General features: G+C 40.3%; 1 protein-coding gene across 1 annotated transcript in view; it reads left to right on the top strand.

Moving 5' to 3' along the window:
* Positions 1-19246, top strand: part of ACTN3 (actinin alpha 3) — a 121268-nt gene that overhangs the window by 82945 nt on the left and 19077 nt on the right. Inside the window, exons 6-14 of the mRNA XM_040328808.1 lie at positions 5635-5713; positions 9322-9403; positions 9487-9572; positions 10820-10912; positions 11211-11441; positions 12863-13010; positions 13469-13619; positions 17132-17240; positions 17368-17508. Coding sequence (XP_040184742.1) covers positions 5635-5713; positions 9322-9403; positions 9487-9572; positions 10820-10912; positions 11211-11441; positions 12863-13010; positions 13469-13619; positions 17132-17240; positions 17368-17508 — 1120 coding nt within the window. The remainder of the gene's footprint in view (positions 1-5634; positions 5714-9321; positions 9404-9486; positions 9573-10819; positions 10913-11210; positions 11442-12862; positions 13011-13468; positions 13620-17131; positions 17241-17367; positions 17509-19246) is intronic.

Genomic DNA, 19246 nt, shown 5'->3' on the forward strand with positions numbered 1-19246 from the left:
CAAATATACAGTTACCAACATGTTAAAAAACGTTTTCAAGAACACTGCTATTGTTTTTGGTTAATTAGTTTTTGTACTTTTTTTGTATTTTATACAAAGGGCCATCCAAAGACATCACAGAAAACAATATATTGATTATTAAGCCTCACGAACATAGGTGTTTAGCAGCTCCTGGGTGCTGAGGCATAACATCTCTTGTTCTTTCTATCACTCAGAGAGCCACATGTGATGTAAACAGCCGCCAATACAAGTGAATGGCTGTACATGGTTATGTTCAACGTTCACCCGAGCACTGGCATGTAAAGCCATTCACTTGTATGTAAGCATCTATATGTAACACCTGAGTTTCCCTGACCACCCCCTTCCTTTTCCTGAGCATCATACAATGCTGGGGATAGAGGGCCGGATTCAGAAAGCCCATCGTAAATTTCTGCGGGCGTAGCATATCTCAGATACACTACGCCGCCGTAACTTAGTGAGGCAGGTTCTGGGCCAGATTCTCAGAAGAGTTACAATGGTGTATCTCAGGAAACACCGTCGTATCTCTGTTTTTGGCCCCGGGTATCTATGCGTCTGATTCCTAGAATCATTTTCGCATAGATACGGCGTAGATCTGACAGGTGTAAGTCACTTACACCGTCGGATCTTAGATGTAATTCTACTGTGGCTGCTAGGTGGCGTTTACGTTCAGTTCTCATTTGACTATGCAAATGAGCCTGATACGCCGATTCCCGAACGAATTTGCGCTGCGTCGTTGTTGTTTACGTTGTTTCCGTAAGCGTAAGGTTACCCCTGCTATATGAGGGGTAACCTTACGCCAGTCCGCCGTATGCCATGTTAAGTATGGCGTCGGGTCAGCGGCGTCTTTTTCCGTCGGTTACGTTGTTTTACTAACTCATTTGCGGGGGCGCGCTTAATTTGAATACAAGCCGCCCCCTTTGAATTACGCAGCCATACGCCGGGCCATTTACACTACGCTACCTCAAATTACGGAGCAAGTGCTTGGAGAATACGGCACTTGCTCCAGTAAGTTGCGGTGGCGTGGTGTAAATGGCTTACACTACGCCGCCGCCGATTCTATGAGAATCTGGCCCTCAATGCCTTAGCGCACAAGAGCTGCTAAGTGTTCATGTGCATAACGCCTTTGAACTTTAGCTACCATGAAAAAAAAGGACATGCAACCATTACTAAATACTGAGAACAACAGGGACTTACATTGGTGAGCCATGAGAAGCTATCTTACAATTTCCAGCCAAATAATGCACCTAGGACATATGAATGTTTGCATGGAATGAGCCTATCTTGAGCTTAATCCAAACATTTGAGAATGTTGCGGGGTGAATGTTGGGGTGATTTACCAAACTTACCTTTTTTGCTTAGCTTTCGAACTTGAGATCACTTTCAATACATGTTCACATGCAAAGAACATCTAATATTGTCAATTATATTTTGATTTACAAGTTTATACATTTTTAAACTCTTTTTTTTTTTTTCATCTGTTTTAACTGTCTTTATATAGTCATTGTTTCCAAATTAAACATTTAATACACAACCAAGGGAAGGGTTCCCGAAACAATAGAAGTTCGCTAAAGAAATAGAAAGCTTGCTCTCTGGCAAAGGATAAAGTCAATTTCAACAGAGCTAAAAGTTGAATGTCTAAAGAGGACTACACTGCCATCTGCTGGCTAGATAGAAGACTGCATAATGTTAATTTGCAATATCTCATATTAATATGAAAATGTCAATGGAAACCATGCTAGAAACAAACAGCCTTTTTTAGGAGCCAACATTTAAAATATGTGCAGATTACATGTTAAAGTGATTGTAAAGGACATTTATTATTTTTTCTTATAACAAACATGTTATACTTACCTGCTGTGTACAATGCACAGAGCAGCCCGATCCCCCTCTTCTGGCATCCCCCCACTGTTGTGCCTCCCCCTGCCAAGTCCCCCGTCCCCCCAGCAAGTCACTTGCTAGGGGTGCACTTGTGCATACTTGATCCTGAGACACACTGTGTGCGTCTATAGACACACACAGTGCGGCTCTGCCCTGCCCCCTTGTCACTGATTTTCATTGACAGCAGCGGATACGCCGTCGTATCTCTGAGTGTGGCGCTTCCGTATAGTTACGCAATGAATATGCTAATTAGGTATTTACGCCGATTTCAGAAATGTATGTCTGGCCGGCGCATTTTTTTACGTCGTTTACGTTAGGCTTTTTTCGGCGTAAAGTTACCCCTGCTATATGAGGCGTAGCTATTGTTAAGTATGGACGTCGTTCCCGCGTCAAGTTTTGAAAATTTTACGTTGTTTGCGTAAGTCGTTCGCGAATAGGGCTGTACGTAAGTTACGTTCACGTCTAAAGCAATGACGATTTGGAGCATGCGCACTGGGATTTTTTCAGGAACGGCGCATTCACCGTTCGTAAAATACGTTATATACGCGGGGTCACCATTCATTTGAATAAAACACGCCCACATCATCCCCATTTGAATTAGGCGGGCTTATGCCAGACAACATACGCTACGCCGCCGTAATTAAGGGCGCAAGTCTTTTCTGAATACGGAACTTGCGCCCTAAATTACGGCGGCATAACGTATCGCAGATAAAAAATCACAATAAGCGTTTATTGATTGGTTTGTGCAAAAAAGTTATAGCTTAGTGGACTATTTTATGGCATTTTTATTAATAATTATTTTTTTTACAAATTCTTTACTAATATACAATCAGCGATTTTGATCGTGACTGTTTAAAAATGTTTAAAATGTATAAACTTGTAAATCAAAATATAATTGACATAATTAGATGTTCTTTGCATGTGTGTAAACAAGGCATTCCCCTATTCTGCCTAGTGACACTGTCACTAATGACCGTCCCCGTAATCGGGAACGCTCATCAGTGACGTGTCACGTGTAGCCACGCCCCCTAACAGAATCACTTCCTAAGGAACACTTAACCCCTACAGCGCCACCTAGTGGTTAACCCCTTAACTGCCAGTGTCATTTTTACAGTATCAATCAATTTTTACACAATCCCAAGTTGTTAGCTCTGTTTCAAATGAAACATGAACTAGGTTTATGGTTATGAGAACAGCCCGAGCTGCAGACATGTAATAAGATCTGACTTACAAACTGCCATAGTCATAATTATGTTGCACAAGTGAATCTATCAGGGACAAAAAAAAGCACATTCTTAAATTTTTTTGAATGCTTCAGAACTTCTGACTGGCAAAAGTTGCCAAATGTACATGTAATAAAAACTAATTCTTAAACCATTATCAGAAGTTTTAGGATGCACTACTGTTTGACACAATAATATATTATTCTTTTCTGATGTTCAGTATCAAAGAAGGCTTTTCATTCTACTCCCTAATGTTATGTGACTTGTACTGCAGCAATGTCCAGTAAGCTTTTATGGAATCTGCTTACCAGGGAGAATTACAGAGTGCATCTGCTGGCATCAATCAGAGCCACATCTATTTTTACCATTCAGTAAAACATGCATACCCTTTACAGTATTTAAGAGTAAATGAAAAAACTGCCCCGGATCTAGAATCAAATAAATTGTTTGTATTTCAAAAATGTTTTTTCAACTTAAAATACTTTTTTCCTAGTTGTATTAGTTTTTTTTAAAGGTGTTTATTTATATACTGTATGCATTTTCATAAACGCAACACAAAATCAAAACACTCTGGCACTCTATATACATAGCAAAATATGTAAATAAATCCAGTAAGCACAGGTATGGCATATTTGAATAAACGTAAACAAGAAGGATTAAAGACCCTCCAGGCTCCCGCATATAGTTGTACATAGCTCCCAACTGTCCCTGATTTCAAGGGACTGTCCCAGATTTGGAGCAATGTCCCTCTGTCCCTCATTCCTCCTCATTTGTCCCTCATTTTGGTCTGATCTATATATGGTCTTTATCTATCAAAAAGTGTTTTCCAGCGCTAAACCTGTCATCTGATTTCTAAATTGCTGCATTTGTAAATTCCAAAAGCCAAAATAAAGGAATAGTAGTGGTAAAAAACACACAAGGGGGTAGATTCAGGTAGGGGCGCGCACTGCTACGGCGGCGCAGCGTACCGTTTTTACGCTACGCCTCCGTAAATTACTTGAGCTACGCTTCATTCACGAAACATTTGCTCCGTAATTTGCGGCGGCGTTTCGTAAAAGGGGCCGGCGTAAGCGCGCGTAATTTAAATGATCCCGTAGGGGGCGTGGATCATTTAAATTAGGCGCGTTCCCGCGCCGAACGTACTGCGCATGCTCCGTAGGGAAAATTTCCCGACGTGCATTGCGATAAATGATGTCGCAAGGACGTCATTTGCTTCGACGTGAACGTAAATGGCGTCCAGCGCCATTCACGATCCACTTACGCAAACAACGTAAATTTCGAAAATCGCAACGCGGGAACGACGTCTATACTTACCATTGGCTGCGACGAACGCAAACGACGTAAAACACGACCGCCGGGCACGCGTACGTTTGTGAATCGGCGTGAGTATGCAATTTGCATACTCTACGCTGACAACTACGGGAACGCCACCTAGCGGCCAGCGTCAGAATGCAGCCTAAGATACGACGGCATAAGAGCCTTATGCCAGTGGTATCTTAGGCTACAGTCGGCGTATCAAGCTTTCTGAATACAGAAAGTTGATACGCCAGCGCTACTTAGCAATTACGCTGCGTATCTATGGATACGCAGGCGTAATTGCTACCTGAATCTACCCCAAGGTTTATCCAATCTTGTAGAAAAGAGGAAGGGTGGGGGCAAAAGAATAGTTGCTGAAGCTAGACTTAGGGGCATGCCCATCCAAATGTTAGTGGACTATCTCGGTACTGATAAGGAATAATAAAAACAGTTGCATTAAAAAATATTTATTAAAGATAGAAAATTACAAAACAATCATACAGATCAACGATTGGACGAAGTCTCTACTAGTTTCGCGGGAATACCGCTTCTTCAGGAGAGCCAATCTATAAAATACATAATACAATAAAGTCATATGATACAGTTCAGCAACAATAAAGATTACATAGAAAACAGTAGGGGTAGCTTACCCGATGAGTAATAAAACCGTTGCGAAGGCAACAATTAATTCAGATGATGGTACGATGTTATAGTTTTTTATTTATCTTCTACATGAGGCTATACTCCAACTTTGTTTAACCAATCTTGTTTTTTAGTACAATTCTCCATTAAGGTGGCATGGCAATGGGGTGTGTCCTATGCCTATATACTTTTGTTGATAGGTGTCCCTTATTCCCATCTCAAAAAGTTGAGAGGTATGCTTCAATAACAGAAGCCTCTTCTTTTGCAATCTGAAAACACAAAACAATGAAAAAAGATGTTATGCTGCTTAACAATTAAATATATATAATTTTCTGCAATATTACAGAAGTACTTTAGGGCCCATTCACACCTAGGCACATAGATTCAATAAAGTTGAACATGGAGGTCAGGTATTGTTAAATCATCCCTTTCACCCAAAAAATTAAATAAGGGACAGTTTTGACAGTTTGCAAAGAAATGCAAATAATGCAGTCAGAAATGCTGCTTTGTTATAAAATAATTTTTCTAATAATTTTATAATGTTTGCTTCTTCTTCTTCCCTTGTCATGTAAAGCTGGAAGGATGGCCTTGCACTTTGTGCTCTTATCCATAGACACAGACCTGACCTCATTGACTACTCCAAGCTCAGAAAGGTATACCCTTCACTTTCATTATTTTTTATATTGTCAGTGTAAGTTTTAAGTATTTGTTTATACCATTCTTCCTTCATTATTATAAAGGCTAGCTTTCTTTTCCAGAAATAAGATTTTATAAATTATATTGCTATTGATCAATTCTTAGATGTGTGGGCTGCATTTGTTTTATTTTTAGTCTTTTTACCTTTATTTTTACCTTTAGACCCAGACAGTAAGGGGTCAATTTACTAAGAGTTAAATAAGGCTGAAAAAATTGCGGTAAAATAACACATGCTGAAACAATTGTGCAAATGTTCAATCCATTAAGAATAATTTATCACATTGAGCTGGTTGCTCAAGGAGTGGGCCAGGATGCCAGCCGCTGCGTCTCTAACAGCTGACAGCTGAATGTAAAGATAGCATACCAGCAAATACAAATTATGAAAAAAAAACCAATGTGGGGTCCCCATGTGGCCTGGTATGGTTCAGGAAGGGGGGCAAGAACTTCTATCACATAACCCTGGGCTGTGATTGAGGAGGTCTTATCAGAATTTGGAAGCCCCCTTCAATAAGGGGCCCCCAGATGTGATGAATTTGCGAAGAACCTGCATTACAGCTGATGATTCATCCATTATTAAAGTGGTACTAAAGGTAACATTTTTTTTTCAAAAAATAACAAACATATCATACTTACCTCCACTGTGCAGTTCCTTTTGCACAGAGTGGCCCCAATCATCCTCTTCTGGGGTCCCACGGCTGCTCTCTCAGCTCCTCCCCAAAATATCTAACCCCCTCTGGGAAGCTCTCTCCCGAGGGGGTTACCTTGCGGGAGCGCTCTCGAATCATACGCTCAGCATCCATAGACGCCCAGTGTATGACTTGGTCCTGCCCCCCGGCGGCCGCGTCATTGGATTTGATTGACAGCAACGCAAGCCAATGGCTAAGCTGCTATCAATCTATTCAATCAATGGCAAGACTCCGTGGAGAAGAGAATTGCAGATACGAGCCGAGCAGGTGAGCTGGCTCAGGTAAGTAAAACGGGAAGGGGGGGGCCCGTGATTGCTAGGTGTTTTTTCACCTTAATGCATAGGATGCAATAAGGTGAAAAAACACAAACCTTTACAACCCCTTTAACCTCCCTGGCGGTATGATTATGTCAGGTTTTTGATGCTGAAAGCGGTACAATTGTTTTGCATGGAAATTTGGCGTTTTATATTGTAGGCCTGTAATTCTTGGAAATAACTCACTTAAATCTGTCCAAACAAGAGTCTAGTAGAAATCCGGGGTATGAAAAAGTTTAAAACACAAAATCATTAATTATAATAAAATAAATAACTATAAATAATTATAACAAATAACAATAATACAAATTATTCAATAATGTAATCAAATCAAAAACACTGAAATTTGCTCAGTTGCAGAATTGTCGCTGTCATTACTTTCAGTGTTTGAAGACAAGTTTCCCAACAAATCACTTTTGCTCAATTCTGCAAGTGATTCTAATTTATTATCGCTGTTTTCTAGCTGCTCTAAAACCACTTTTGACATAAAGGGACACTTTTTGGTTGCTATGGACAATCTACAGTTTCCAGGCAGGAATTACAGTATATATAATATAAAAGTGCATGCAGGACACTGGGCAGACCACTAGGGACAAAGGGGGTGTGTAATTATTTTATACAGCATTGTAATCTGTAAGATTACAGTATACTGTATGTGTACTGTGTTTTTATTTTTTTGAATTTGGCGCCGATCTCCACCCATGTGCGTCGTAACGTCGCAGGGAACGGAGCTTGGCGGCACTCGGGCACTGTGTGAATGGAGCGAGGTGACAGCTCGCTCACACAGCAGGGAGACATTGCAGGATCCAGGGACAAGGTAAGTAACTCCCTGCCTGGATACTGATAATGCAATGTTACCGCTATTAGTACTGAAATTTCACCCCGAGCCAGACTCGGGATTACCGCCAGGGAGGTTAAAGATGCTGCGGCCTTAGCAACCAGCTATTGGGGGGATCCCCACTTTGTTTCTGACAAATACTGCATGTCATACCACCAGCAAAACCCTGGTGATACCTATTGCACGTTTTTTTACTGTCTGTTCTGTTTGCGAATTGGACTTCAGAACTTATCGCATTTTTTTGGGCGATATTTACCGGCACATTTTTCATTTTGCGGTAAATACTCATTATTTTTTTGTGAATTTAACATTTTTTTACTGAATGCAATAATTTATGCAAATGAGTCATGTGACTATGTTATCGCATGCAGTAAATGAGAGTGAGAGCAGCTGTGCTGAGAGCAAGTAGCATCAGGTGGTGGCAACAGTGGGCTGGTTTAGCACACAGCAAGGTTTATAATCCTACTATTCAGTGCACAGTTTTTGTTGGTAATTTTGTTGGTAGTTTCTGTTTGCTATACTAACAAGAGTAGTGATAGTATACAGTGCAAACACTGTCTGCAGCCATACAGCTACATCGCCTGTGATTGCCATCATCATAATGATCCCACAATACAGGCTGTATACAGTATATTAAGACACAGACCGTGTTTGCACTGTACACTGATCAGCCATAATATTATGACCACTGATAGGTAACATGAAAAATATTGATTATCTCATTGCAATGGCGTCTGAAAGAGGGTGTAATATATTAGGTAGCAAGTGAACAGAAATTGATGTGTTGAAAGCAGAAAAAATGGGCAAGCTTAAGGATTTGAGCAACTTGGACAAGGGTTAAAGTGGTTATAAACCCTTACAGACCATGGTTTAGAAGATATCCCCCTGTATCTGCATGTGCCAAAGTCATCGGCACATGCACACTGAAGCAATGGCATGTCATGCTGTTGCCCTCCTGCACGCATGCGCGGGAGTGACGTCACTTGACTCTGTCCAATCACAGAGCCAGAGTCCACGGCCCTGGAAGGAAGAGGGGCGAGAAGATGGATGCAGCCTGCACAGGGGACAGTGCTGGATTCGTTTGCAGGTAAGTGTCATATAATGGGCTAGTATGTGATGCATACTAGCCCATTATGCTTTAATTTGCAGGGTTTGCAGTAAGCAAAAGAGGAAGTAAGCCCATCTCTTTAAACTGTAATGGCTAGACAACTGGGTGAGAGGAACTCCAAAACTTTGGCTCTTGTGGGATGTTCCCAGTTTGCAATGGTCATAACCTACCAAAAGTTGTCCATGGATTAAAAAAACTGGTGTACCAGCAGCAGGGTTATAGGTGACCAAGGCTCACTGATGCATGTGGATAGCAACGCTTCCAACCCCTACCTCTTAACTCTTCATAAAAAAGAAGGGAGTGCACTCTTATTAGTTAGAATTGTTTTTAACTCTCTATATAGACTACATAGTCTATATAAAGAATTAAAAATAATTCTAACTGATAAGAGTGCACCACATGCAACGAGAACGGGAAATTATCAACTTTGAAGGAAGAAAAAAAAGAAAAGTTCATTGTTAGGGTTTAGATTTACAATTATTTTGTTCCAGTGCTCTAAATATTACATTCTGAAAAGTCTATAAAATATTTAAAACTATTTTTGTTACTGAAATATAAGGTAAACCTAGGTTGAACACCATTTATCTGTCTAAAATAATTGTTTTATCAATTTCTTCAGGATGACCCCATTGGTAACCTCAACACAGCCTTTGATGTAGCAGAAAAGTTCCTGGATATCCCTAAGATGTTGGACGCAGAAGGTGTGTAAGCAGAGCAGAGACATGAAATAAAGCTAGTAACAGTATTAGTGAATTTCTATTACAGTTTGTTTATCTTCCTGCAGATATTGTAAACACACCCAAGCCAGATGAAAAGGCAATTATGACTTATGTGTCCTGCTTCTACCATGCCTTTGCTGGAGCTGAGCAGGTAACAAATACAAATCTTAAGAGCAGCAAAATACCCAAACGCCAAGACAAAGTGACTCACTGTAAGAGTAGAGAGTTTGAAAGACTTGGGACAGGAACAGGATCCATCAGTAACATATCTCCATGAGATTATTTACTTATTGCCATAAAAAATGAAAACAAATTATATAAGGGTGCTATATTCTACAGACTCCCATAGAGACCACCAAGCCATTCACAACAGTTATTTCCCCATAAAACCTTACATTTCCATTATAGTACTGCAAACACACTCTCACTCCACTCTGCTGTGAATTTGCGAGCACTGAATGTAACCCACACAAAAATAGGGATAACATACACACTTTGTAAGATAGTATCCCAGAGGGACCCACCAGTGGTCTGAAGTTTACAAGGAAGTAGTCCTAACATCTGTAACATTATATTCCATTTCTCTGATGTTTCTCAAATCTAGATACTCAACACTGTCAACACTGAAAAATATGAATACATTGTGCAAAATCAGATATTAAAATATAAAATTTAAAGTACAAATGATATATAAGCAAAGCTGCTTTATACAGCTGCAAACTCGCATCTTGGAATATGAACGGTTAGTTTTTTATTTTCTAAATAGGTTCCTTTAAGCTAGTGCATTGCTGGTTCACTAACCTTTTCCTTCAATTTCCCTTCTAAATGTTTTTTTTTCTTTGTCTGAATTTATCACTTCCTGTTTCTCTTCAGTAAGCTTACCCCCCTCCATCATCCAAGCCATTCTGGCTGGGGGTTAGTCAGTCAGAACAGCTTACTGAGGAGGAACAGGAAGTGAGAAATTCAGACAAAGAAAACAAAGAAAAAATAACATTTAGAAGGGAAATCAAAGGAAAAGGTATAAGTAAACCAACAATGCACTAGCTTAAAGGAACCTATTTAGAAAATAAAAATCGAACCTTTACAACCCCTTTAATATATTATTTGTGTGTGGATGGTATTGGTAAGCAGCATAGCTTTTCAATAAATGACTGATTTCCAAAAGATGGGCAGCTTAAAATTATTAAATGAAAATGTATTTTAAAGGGAAGACGATCAGAGAAATTGCTTGCTGTTTCCAAACACTAACTCAAAAGTAAAACCATAAGTAGGCAATATTAAGAAATGAATGCAAATAAGTCAAAGGTCAGAGCACACTTTTTCCTTGCATGTTTTTTTGTTGCTATTGGTTGTGAAGCATAGTAGAAAGCTCCACTGAAATGTAAACTGTTTATACAGGCTGAGACTGCAGCAAACAGGATCTGCAAAGTCCTTGCTGTGAACCAGGAGAATGAGAAGTTGATGGAAGAATATGAGAAGTTAGCAAGTGAGGTTAGTATGCAATCATGCACAAATTCAATGTGATAATTCTTATAATTGCCTTTAGTTTACCTATCTACTCTATCCTTTACTTGGATAGATACCTTAAATGTACTTAATATAACAATTAACACTGAAATCCAGTTTAATGTGCAATATGTACTTTGTTTGGCCAAAATTGCCAATGATTGTTTTTTAGGGTGGTGATCCACAAGCATTTACCACCTCTTACAAGTTTTAAAATATTAGTTCTTGTAGACTGGTATATTGCTTATACAATGCTGAAGAAACTGCCCTTACATTTTCACAGCTTCTGGAATGGATCCGCCGCACTATTCCCTGGCTGGAAAACAAAACCCCCGAAAAAGCTATGAGCGCCATGCAGAAAAAACTGGAGGACTTTAGGGACTACAGAAGAGTACACAAGCCACCCCGCGTTCAGGAGAAGTGCCAGCTGGAGATCAACTTCAACACTCTGCAAACCAAACTGAGGCTAAGCAACCGCCCTGCATTCATGCCATCTGAGGGCAAGATGGTGTCCGTAAGTATTAACAACAGCAGTAATGCTACATACTATATCATTTCCTCCTTCAAACTGCTGAGCTTAGACTTTTAGAAAGGACTATATTTACTTTTCTAATACCTAGAGCAGGGGTGTCAAACTAATTGACAATGCTTGTCTCTACACCATGTGCTTCGCCAGCACCTTCTCAACAATATTTGGGGGAGGGGGGTGTGTCAGAGTATCTGCCTGGAAACCATCCACGGTCCTGCTAACAGCAGAGGAAGCTTCAATAAATGAACTCTGTCTGAGCTCCAAAATAGCAAAAAAATAAGTCAATAGGCATGAACGAGAAGGGGAGTTTCCCAGTGGAAGCCATCCGCGGTGTCATAATTTGCTATATAGAGCTGTTAAGGCTGAGTTCATTGACATTAACCGAGTTCATTATCCATTTTGCAAAGCACGATGAGCAGCTTTCTGTATGATTCTGCTACACTGAGTATTATAAATAAAGACAGTTTGTCTGACTGGTGCTCTCACTGAAAAAGGGGGTGGTAAAAACTGAGCTCTGCTTGAGCTCAAACAGAGGAATGCCTACAAATCGGGCTTCTGACAGGGGAAAGACTGACAGGTAGCAATTGGAGAAGTAAAGAATGGATGGTCTACACAATAATTCAGAGTTTCTGAGGAGAAGCAAAGAGAAGTAATAATACCCTAATCCAGGGATATGCAATTAGTGGCCCTCCAGCTGTTGCAGAACTACAAGTCCCAGAGGCATAGCAAGACTTTGACAGCCACAAGCATGACACCCAGAGGCAGAGGCATGATGGGACTTGTAGTTTTGCAACAGCTGGAGGTCCGCTAATTGCATATCCCTGCCCTAATCTATAGACCAGCATATTATTTTTCAGAGTTTTTGAGATGTCTCATCTCATTGCTCATTAAGGTGTGACAAGTGCATTCAAAACAAACAAATAAAGAGCACCAAAAGACTTGTACACTATGTTACTAGAACACATAAATCAGCATATGTTTAGGTATTCATCATTGAAACCTTCATTTACATGCAGCAATGTATATAAAAGGTAGCAAAAATGTCCTGCAGTATGTTTCTGTGAAGCCTAAATCTTATCCCTAAAGGCCTAAATAGTTTCTGTAGCCATAGCCAAAATCCATGCCATTAGGCTGCATTGCTAGCTTTACAGTTTCTAAGTTCCAGGATAATCCTGATACATAACATACCTTAAAAATATTTGCTTTGTACTTTATTTTTATATGATATGTAGAAACCCAAAAAATGCCAAAGCTTCTAGTAAGCACCTGAAGCAAAATAAAAGTAGGTGATTTCGGAGCAGGGGTTCTAAAAATGGACTCCCCCTATCTCTGAAAACAAGGAATGTATTTAATATGATGTATTTGTTTCATTTACTTTTAGTTCTCACTAAGTTGTTTTGCCATAGGATATTGCCAATGCTTGGAAAGGTCTGGAGCAAGTGGAAAAGGGTTATGAAGAGTGGCTTTTACTGGAAATAAGGAGACTGGAAAGATTGGAACATCTGGCAGAGAAGTTTAAGCAGAAGGCTTCTCTCCATGAGTCCTGGACCAGAGGTAGGGGAAGAGTGTTCATCTAACAATAGCTATTTAATCAAATGGATATAATGATGCTTTATCCAACTACAATGTTCAACTTTAACGTCACTGATACTGAGGTTTCACTGCTCTTGAGCAGAAACGTTGCAACTTCCTGAAGAAGCAAGAAACGTTTATGGCAACTATTCAACCAGAAATAAAACATAAGGAAGGATTTTTGATTCCCACCTGAATGCAGTTTCATGCTTTTAATTTTTTTTGTGGACAGTAGAAAACATTAAAGGCCAAGTTCTTTAAATCTGGATAATTCTTTTAAGGTTATCTAAATCCAAAAACAAAAATGTTATGTATTGCAAGTTAGCAATCCTTAGGTTTGATGGATTTAATAATAATAATAATAATAATAATAATAATAATAATAAGAAAAGTCCAGTAGATTTTTGTCCACTAATTTCTGTGCCGTGTGCACTATACAGGAAAGGAGGAACTGCTGTCCCAGAGAGATTATGAATCAGCTTCTCTAATGGAAATCCGTGCCTTAGTACGCAAACACGAAGCATTTGAGAGTGACCTTGCTGCCCACCAGGACCGTGTAGAGCAGATCGCTGCTATTGCCCAGGAACTGAAGTAAGTGTATTTTTTACAGGATGTCTCCAACTTACAAGCTAAACTTAATGAACTATTTATCTGGGCAACTATGTGGCAAATGAGGTTCAAAGTTGATAAATGTAAATCCATGCACTTGTGGGCTAAAAACATGCATGCTGCTTAAATTCTAGGAGGAGAACAACTGGGGTTGAGAAAAGTATCTGGGTGTTTTGATAGATCATAGACTTAATAATAGTATGCCATGCCAAGCTGCAATTTCTGAAGCTAGCAACACACTTTCTTGTATACAAATATGTATAAACCCCAAGGAGAGTGAGAAAGAGAGAGACATATTTTTGCCCCTGCACAAAATATTGGTAATACCTCATCTGGAATAGGGATGAGCCGAACACCCCCCGTTCGGTTCGCACCAGAACCTGCGAACAGACCAAAAGTTTGTGTGAACTTTAGAACCCTGTTAAAGTCTATGGAATTCGAACGTTTGAAATCTAAAGTGCTAATTTTAAAGGCTAATATGCAAGTTATTGTCCTAAAAAAAGTGTTTGGTTACCCGGGTCCTGCCCCAGGGGACATGTATCAATGCAAATTTTTTCGGGGGCAGTGATTTTAATAATGGTTAAAGTGAAACAATAAAAGTAGACGTACCTGGGGGGGGGGGGTGTATAGTATGCCTGTGAAGTAGCGCTTGTTTCCCATGCTTATAACTGTCCCTGCACAAAGTGTCATTTCCGAAGGAAAAAAAAGTCATTTAAAATCACTCGCAGCTATAATGAATTGTCGGCTCCCGGCAATACAGAGAGAAGTCATTCATAAAAAAAATGACGTGGGGTTCCCCCCAAATATCCATTCCAGACCCTTCAGGTCTGGTATGGATTTTAAGGGGAACTCCACCCCAAATAAAAAAAAAATGGCGTGGAGTTCCCCCCAAAAATCCACACCAGGCCCTTTATCCGAGAACGCAACCTGGCAGGCCACAGGAAAAGCGGGGGGATGAAACCGTACCAGGCCACATGCCCTCCTCATTGGGAGGATGCTTTGGAGGTCTGTGACCCCTCAAAGCACCATGTCCCCATGTTGATGGGGACAAGGGCCTCATCCCCACAACCCTTGCCCGGTGGTTGTGGGGGTCTGTGGGCGGAAGACAGGTGGAGACAGCTGATGCGTGCGCTGGACGGACATCTCATCGCTGGATCCTGGACCTGGATGAAGAGGAGATCTTCTCATCGCTGGACCCCAGAGAGGAGATCACCTGTCGCAGGATATTGAGAGTGGATTACCACCGCTGGAATTTATTTTTTTTATTATAAAGGACTTTCCCAACGGTGTCTGTGTTTTTTTTTTTTACAATTATTTACACTTTCTTTGTGAAATGGTAGAGGTACAATGTACCCCATTACCAATTCACATAGGGGGGGCCGGGATCTTGGGGTCCCCTTTGTTAAAGGGGTCTTCCAGATTCCGATAAGCCCCCCGCCTGCAGACCCCCACAACCACCGGGCAAGGGTTGTGGGGATGAGGCCCTTGTCCCCATCAACATGGGGACATGGTGCTTTGAGGGGGTCACAGACCCCCAAAGCATTCTCCCAATGTTGAGGGCATGTGGTCTGGTACGGTTCAGGAGGGGGGGGCGCTCTCTCGTCCCTCCTCTTTTCCTGTGGCCTGCCAGGTTGCATGCTTGGATAAAGGATCTGGTGTGGATTTTCGGGGGGAACTCCACGCCATTTAAAAAAAAAAATTGGGGTGGAGTTCCCCTTAATATCCATACCAGACCTGAAGTCTGGTAAAAACAGTTTTTAGCACCTGCACTGGAAGAAAAACAGCACCTGCACTTTTGTAATCCCTGTGATCCTGTGAAGATTACCTTCTTGCACTTTTGGAGTTTATTCATCAGTATGAAATATAAACTTTTTTGAAGACTTTATTTGTTATTTTTTATCAGACTTTTCCACTTTTTGCACTTTTATGCACATTGCACATTGATGTCAGTTGCACATTTATCTATCTGTTTATTTATTTATTTGCTGGATTTTTATCCACCTGTCTCATATGGGTTACTGATTGCCTATTTCACATTTTTATTTTTTTTATTTTCTTTCACTTGGCTTATTTGTTGCACTGGAATTGCATGTTTTGGATTTGTTTGGACATTTATTAATTGATCAGTTTTTATCTTATCAATTATCCTTCTGTTAACCCATTTAGTTACATAGTTATTCAGTCAGTGAGTGCCCCCTACCTTCTTCTTTTTAATATTATTTACCGTATTTATCGCCCTATATCGCGCACCGGCGTATAGCGCGCACCCCAAACCTAGAGGAGAATCCTAGGGAAAAAAAAGAAATACTGACAATTTACAGATGCAGTTACATACAGTTGCCCGGCGTCCATCGGCGGCCTTGTCCGGTCCGGCGTCTGTCTGCGGCATTCGTGGTGTCCTCCCCGCTTCTTCCAGCTTCTCCCGCGTTGTTTTTGAACGCCGCCGCCGACATAAACCGAGTGCAGTACACTCGGGTACACTCGGCTGGGCTCGGCCACGCTCGGCTCCTCTCGCGGAGCCAAGCCCAGTCGAGTGTACCCGAGTGTACTGCACTCGGTATATGTCGGCGGCGGCGCTCAGAAATCCATCGGTGTTTAGAACCTCTGCATACAGAAAGGCTTCTTCACAATAAGAGCTGTGAAAATGTGGAATAGACACCTTCAAGAACTAACTCTGGCCAATTCTGTAGAATACATGATTGCTTCTTTAGGGATCAGAAAGGAATTGTTTTCCTGCTGCTGGAGAAAATTGGATCCTGCTTTATTGTTGTTGTTTTTTTTTTGCCTTCCTCTGGAGCAACTGTGGGTATAGCTTTCTACCAGTTTTCCTAAAACTCAGTGAATGCAGTGAAATTGCACTTTGCAAATACCTTGCGCATGATTGAATGATGGAGTCAACCAAGCTTCACTTATTCATTACTTTCCCGGCAAGGTAGTGTAACTTGCATTGCAAGGTGAACAGTTTATTTGCCTTTGGTAAATTAACCCAATTAACCCCAATATAGCAGATATGTTATATCCCTAATGACCAAAGTTTGGCAAGATTACCACCCCCCCTCACTCGGTGTAACTGTAGATTTCCCCAAGCTACCCTAATAAGTGTATGGCAATATTAATTCCCTTGTTCTTTCACTGTAACAGTTAGGCATTTTCCTTTCAAATGTAAATTTGAAAAAACTGATGTGTTTGCTGCAGTTTGACTTTACTTTATTGCCTATTTAAAGTTCACCGAAAACTACATGTCTATAAAAACTGACCTGTCCTACAATGCTGCTGATTGCACTGCAGAATGAAAAGTGTCACCCTGTTAATGGTAGTATTAAATAAACAGGATATATTGCTTGCATCAACATAATATAAAATAACAGTGTGTTAAAGATGGGGCGCCAAAAAACAGCTATGATTATTCTGTTGACAAACTGCACAAAAAATGTAATTTGTCCTTTTGCTTATAATTCTAGTCACTCACTAAAACTGAAAATTTTGCTCTACAGTGAACTTGACTATCACGATGCCGCCACTGTTAACAGCCGCTGTCAGGCAATTTGTGACCAGTGGGACACTCTGGGTACCCTCACACAAAAAAGAAGAGATGCTCTTGAGGTAAAAAAAAATAAAAAATTATATCTGAATACCATAGTTACAAAACACGTTGAAATTATTATGTGTGCTAATGCAGCTACAAAGTTTGGAAAAAGTAATAAATTAGTATGTGTTTGTTATTTTATAGCGCGTTGAGAAGCTCCTAGAAACCATTGACCAGCTCTACTTGGAGTTTGCTAAAAGAGCTGCTCCATTCAATAACTGGATGGATGGAGCAATTGAGGATCTGCAGGACATGTTTATTGTGCACAGCATTGAAGAGATCCAGGTAAAAATCACACCCAAATGTATACAAATACAGTGACTATTGCAATGGACATGTCATCATTCATTACCTATCTGAAAAAAAAAAAAAAAAGATGAAAGTGTAAAATTCATTGTTAAAAAACAGGATGGAATTCAGTGATCCAGAGCAGGGATTTCCCTGGAATTCTGGTTAACAAGTAGAAAAACATCACATAATTGCAAATAACAGCTCAAATGCAGTTTTTATACAGACATGTATGTAGTAATGTTTGCATGGTAGAATTTTGGAAATATCACCAAAAAGATTATTCTCCTAATAGTTCACATCATTCATTAATGCATATTTTAAATATTATTCATTATATATAGTGAACATATACAGTGATAATATTTAAGAGACTCTACAAGACATTAATGGGCACAGTTAAAAAAAGGTTAATCATCTAAAATGTAATTCTAGTGAATTCACTACGTTTAGATCTAATTAGTTTACCCCTATAAAGCAACCACAAAATACTTAAATGTGTCAAGTATTTTTTGTTGCTGACAAACTCCTTAATAGGAAGACCACTAGAAATGTTGTTCAATATCTGTTTCTAATTCATTTTTCCAGAAAGTAGTATTAAAATAATAAAAAAAGGGGGGGGGGGAAACTAATGCGCATACCAAAGGGAGATAATCTAAAACCTAAAATAAACAGCAGCAGCCACCTAAAAATGTTCGCACATACCGTATTTATCGGCGTACGCGCACTTTTTTCCCCTTAAAATCAGGGGGAAAACGTGGGTGTGCGTCATGCGCCGATCCCCGCTTTCTGAGCGCCGCCGCCGACATATACCGAGTGCAGTGCACTCGGGTACACTCGGCTGGGCTCGGCTCCGCGAGAGGAGCGGAGCGTGGCCGAGCCCAGCCGAGTGTACCCAAGTGTACTGCACTCGGTATATGTCGGCGGCGGCGTTCAAAAACAACGCGGGAGAAGCGGGAAGAAGCGGGGAGGACACCACGAATGCCGCAGACAGACGCCGGACCGGACAAGGCCGCCGATGGACACCGGGCAACTGTAAGTAACTGCATCTGTAAATTGTCAGTATTTCTTTTTTTTCCCTAGGATTCTCCTCTAGGTTTGGGGTGCGCGCTATACGCCGGTGCGCGATATAGGGCGATAAATACGGTAAATAATAATATTAAAAAGAAGAAGGTAGGGAGCGCTCACTGACTGAATAACTATGTAACTAAATGGGTTAACAGAAGTATAATTGATAAGATAAAAACTGATCAATTAATAAATGTCCAAACAAATCCAAAACATGCAATTCCAGTGCAACAAATAAGCCAAGTGAAAGAAAATAAAAAAAATAAAAATGTGAAATAGGCAATCAGTAACCCATATGAAACAGGTGGATAAAAATCCAGCAAATAAATAAATAGATAGATAAATGTGCAACTGACATTAATGTGCAATGTGCATAAAAGTGCAAAAAGTGGAAAAGTCTGATAAAAAATAACAAATAAAGTCTTCAAAAAAGTTTATATTTCATACTGATGTGCAATAAACTCCAAAAGTGCAAGAAGTTAATCTTCACACAATCACAGGGATTACAAAAGTGCAGGTGCTGTTTTTCTTCCAGTGCAGGTGCTAAAAACTGTTTCCCCCCAGCCCCTCACCTTATTAGGCTTAAAATAAAAGCCTTGCTGCAATATCTCTTTAGAACTGTGATTACTGCTCTCTTCTCATTGCTGTCCCAGCGCCTGATTTCACA

Source organism: Rana temporaria, chromosome 11 (assembly GCF_905171775.1).
Source record: "Rana temporaria chromosome 11, aRanTem1.1, whole genome shotgun sequence".
Lineage (NCBI taxonomy): Eukaryota > Metazoa > Chordata > Amphibia > Anura > Ranidae > Rana > Rana temporaria.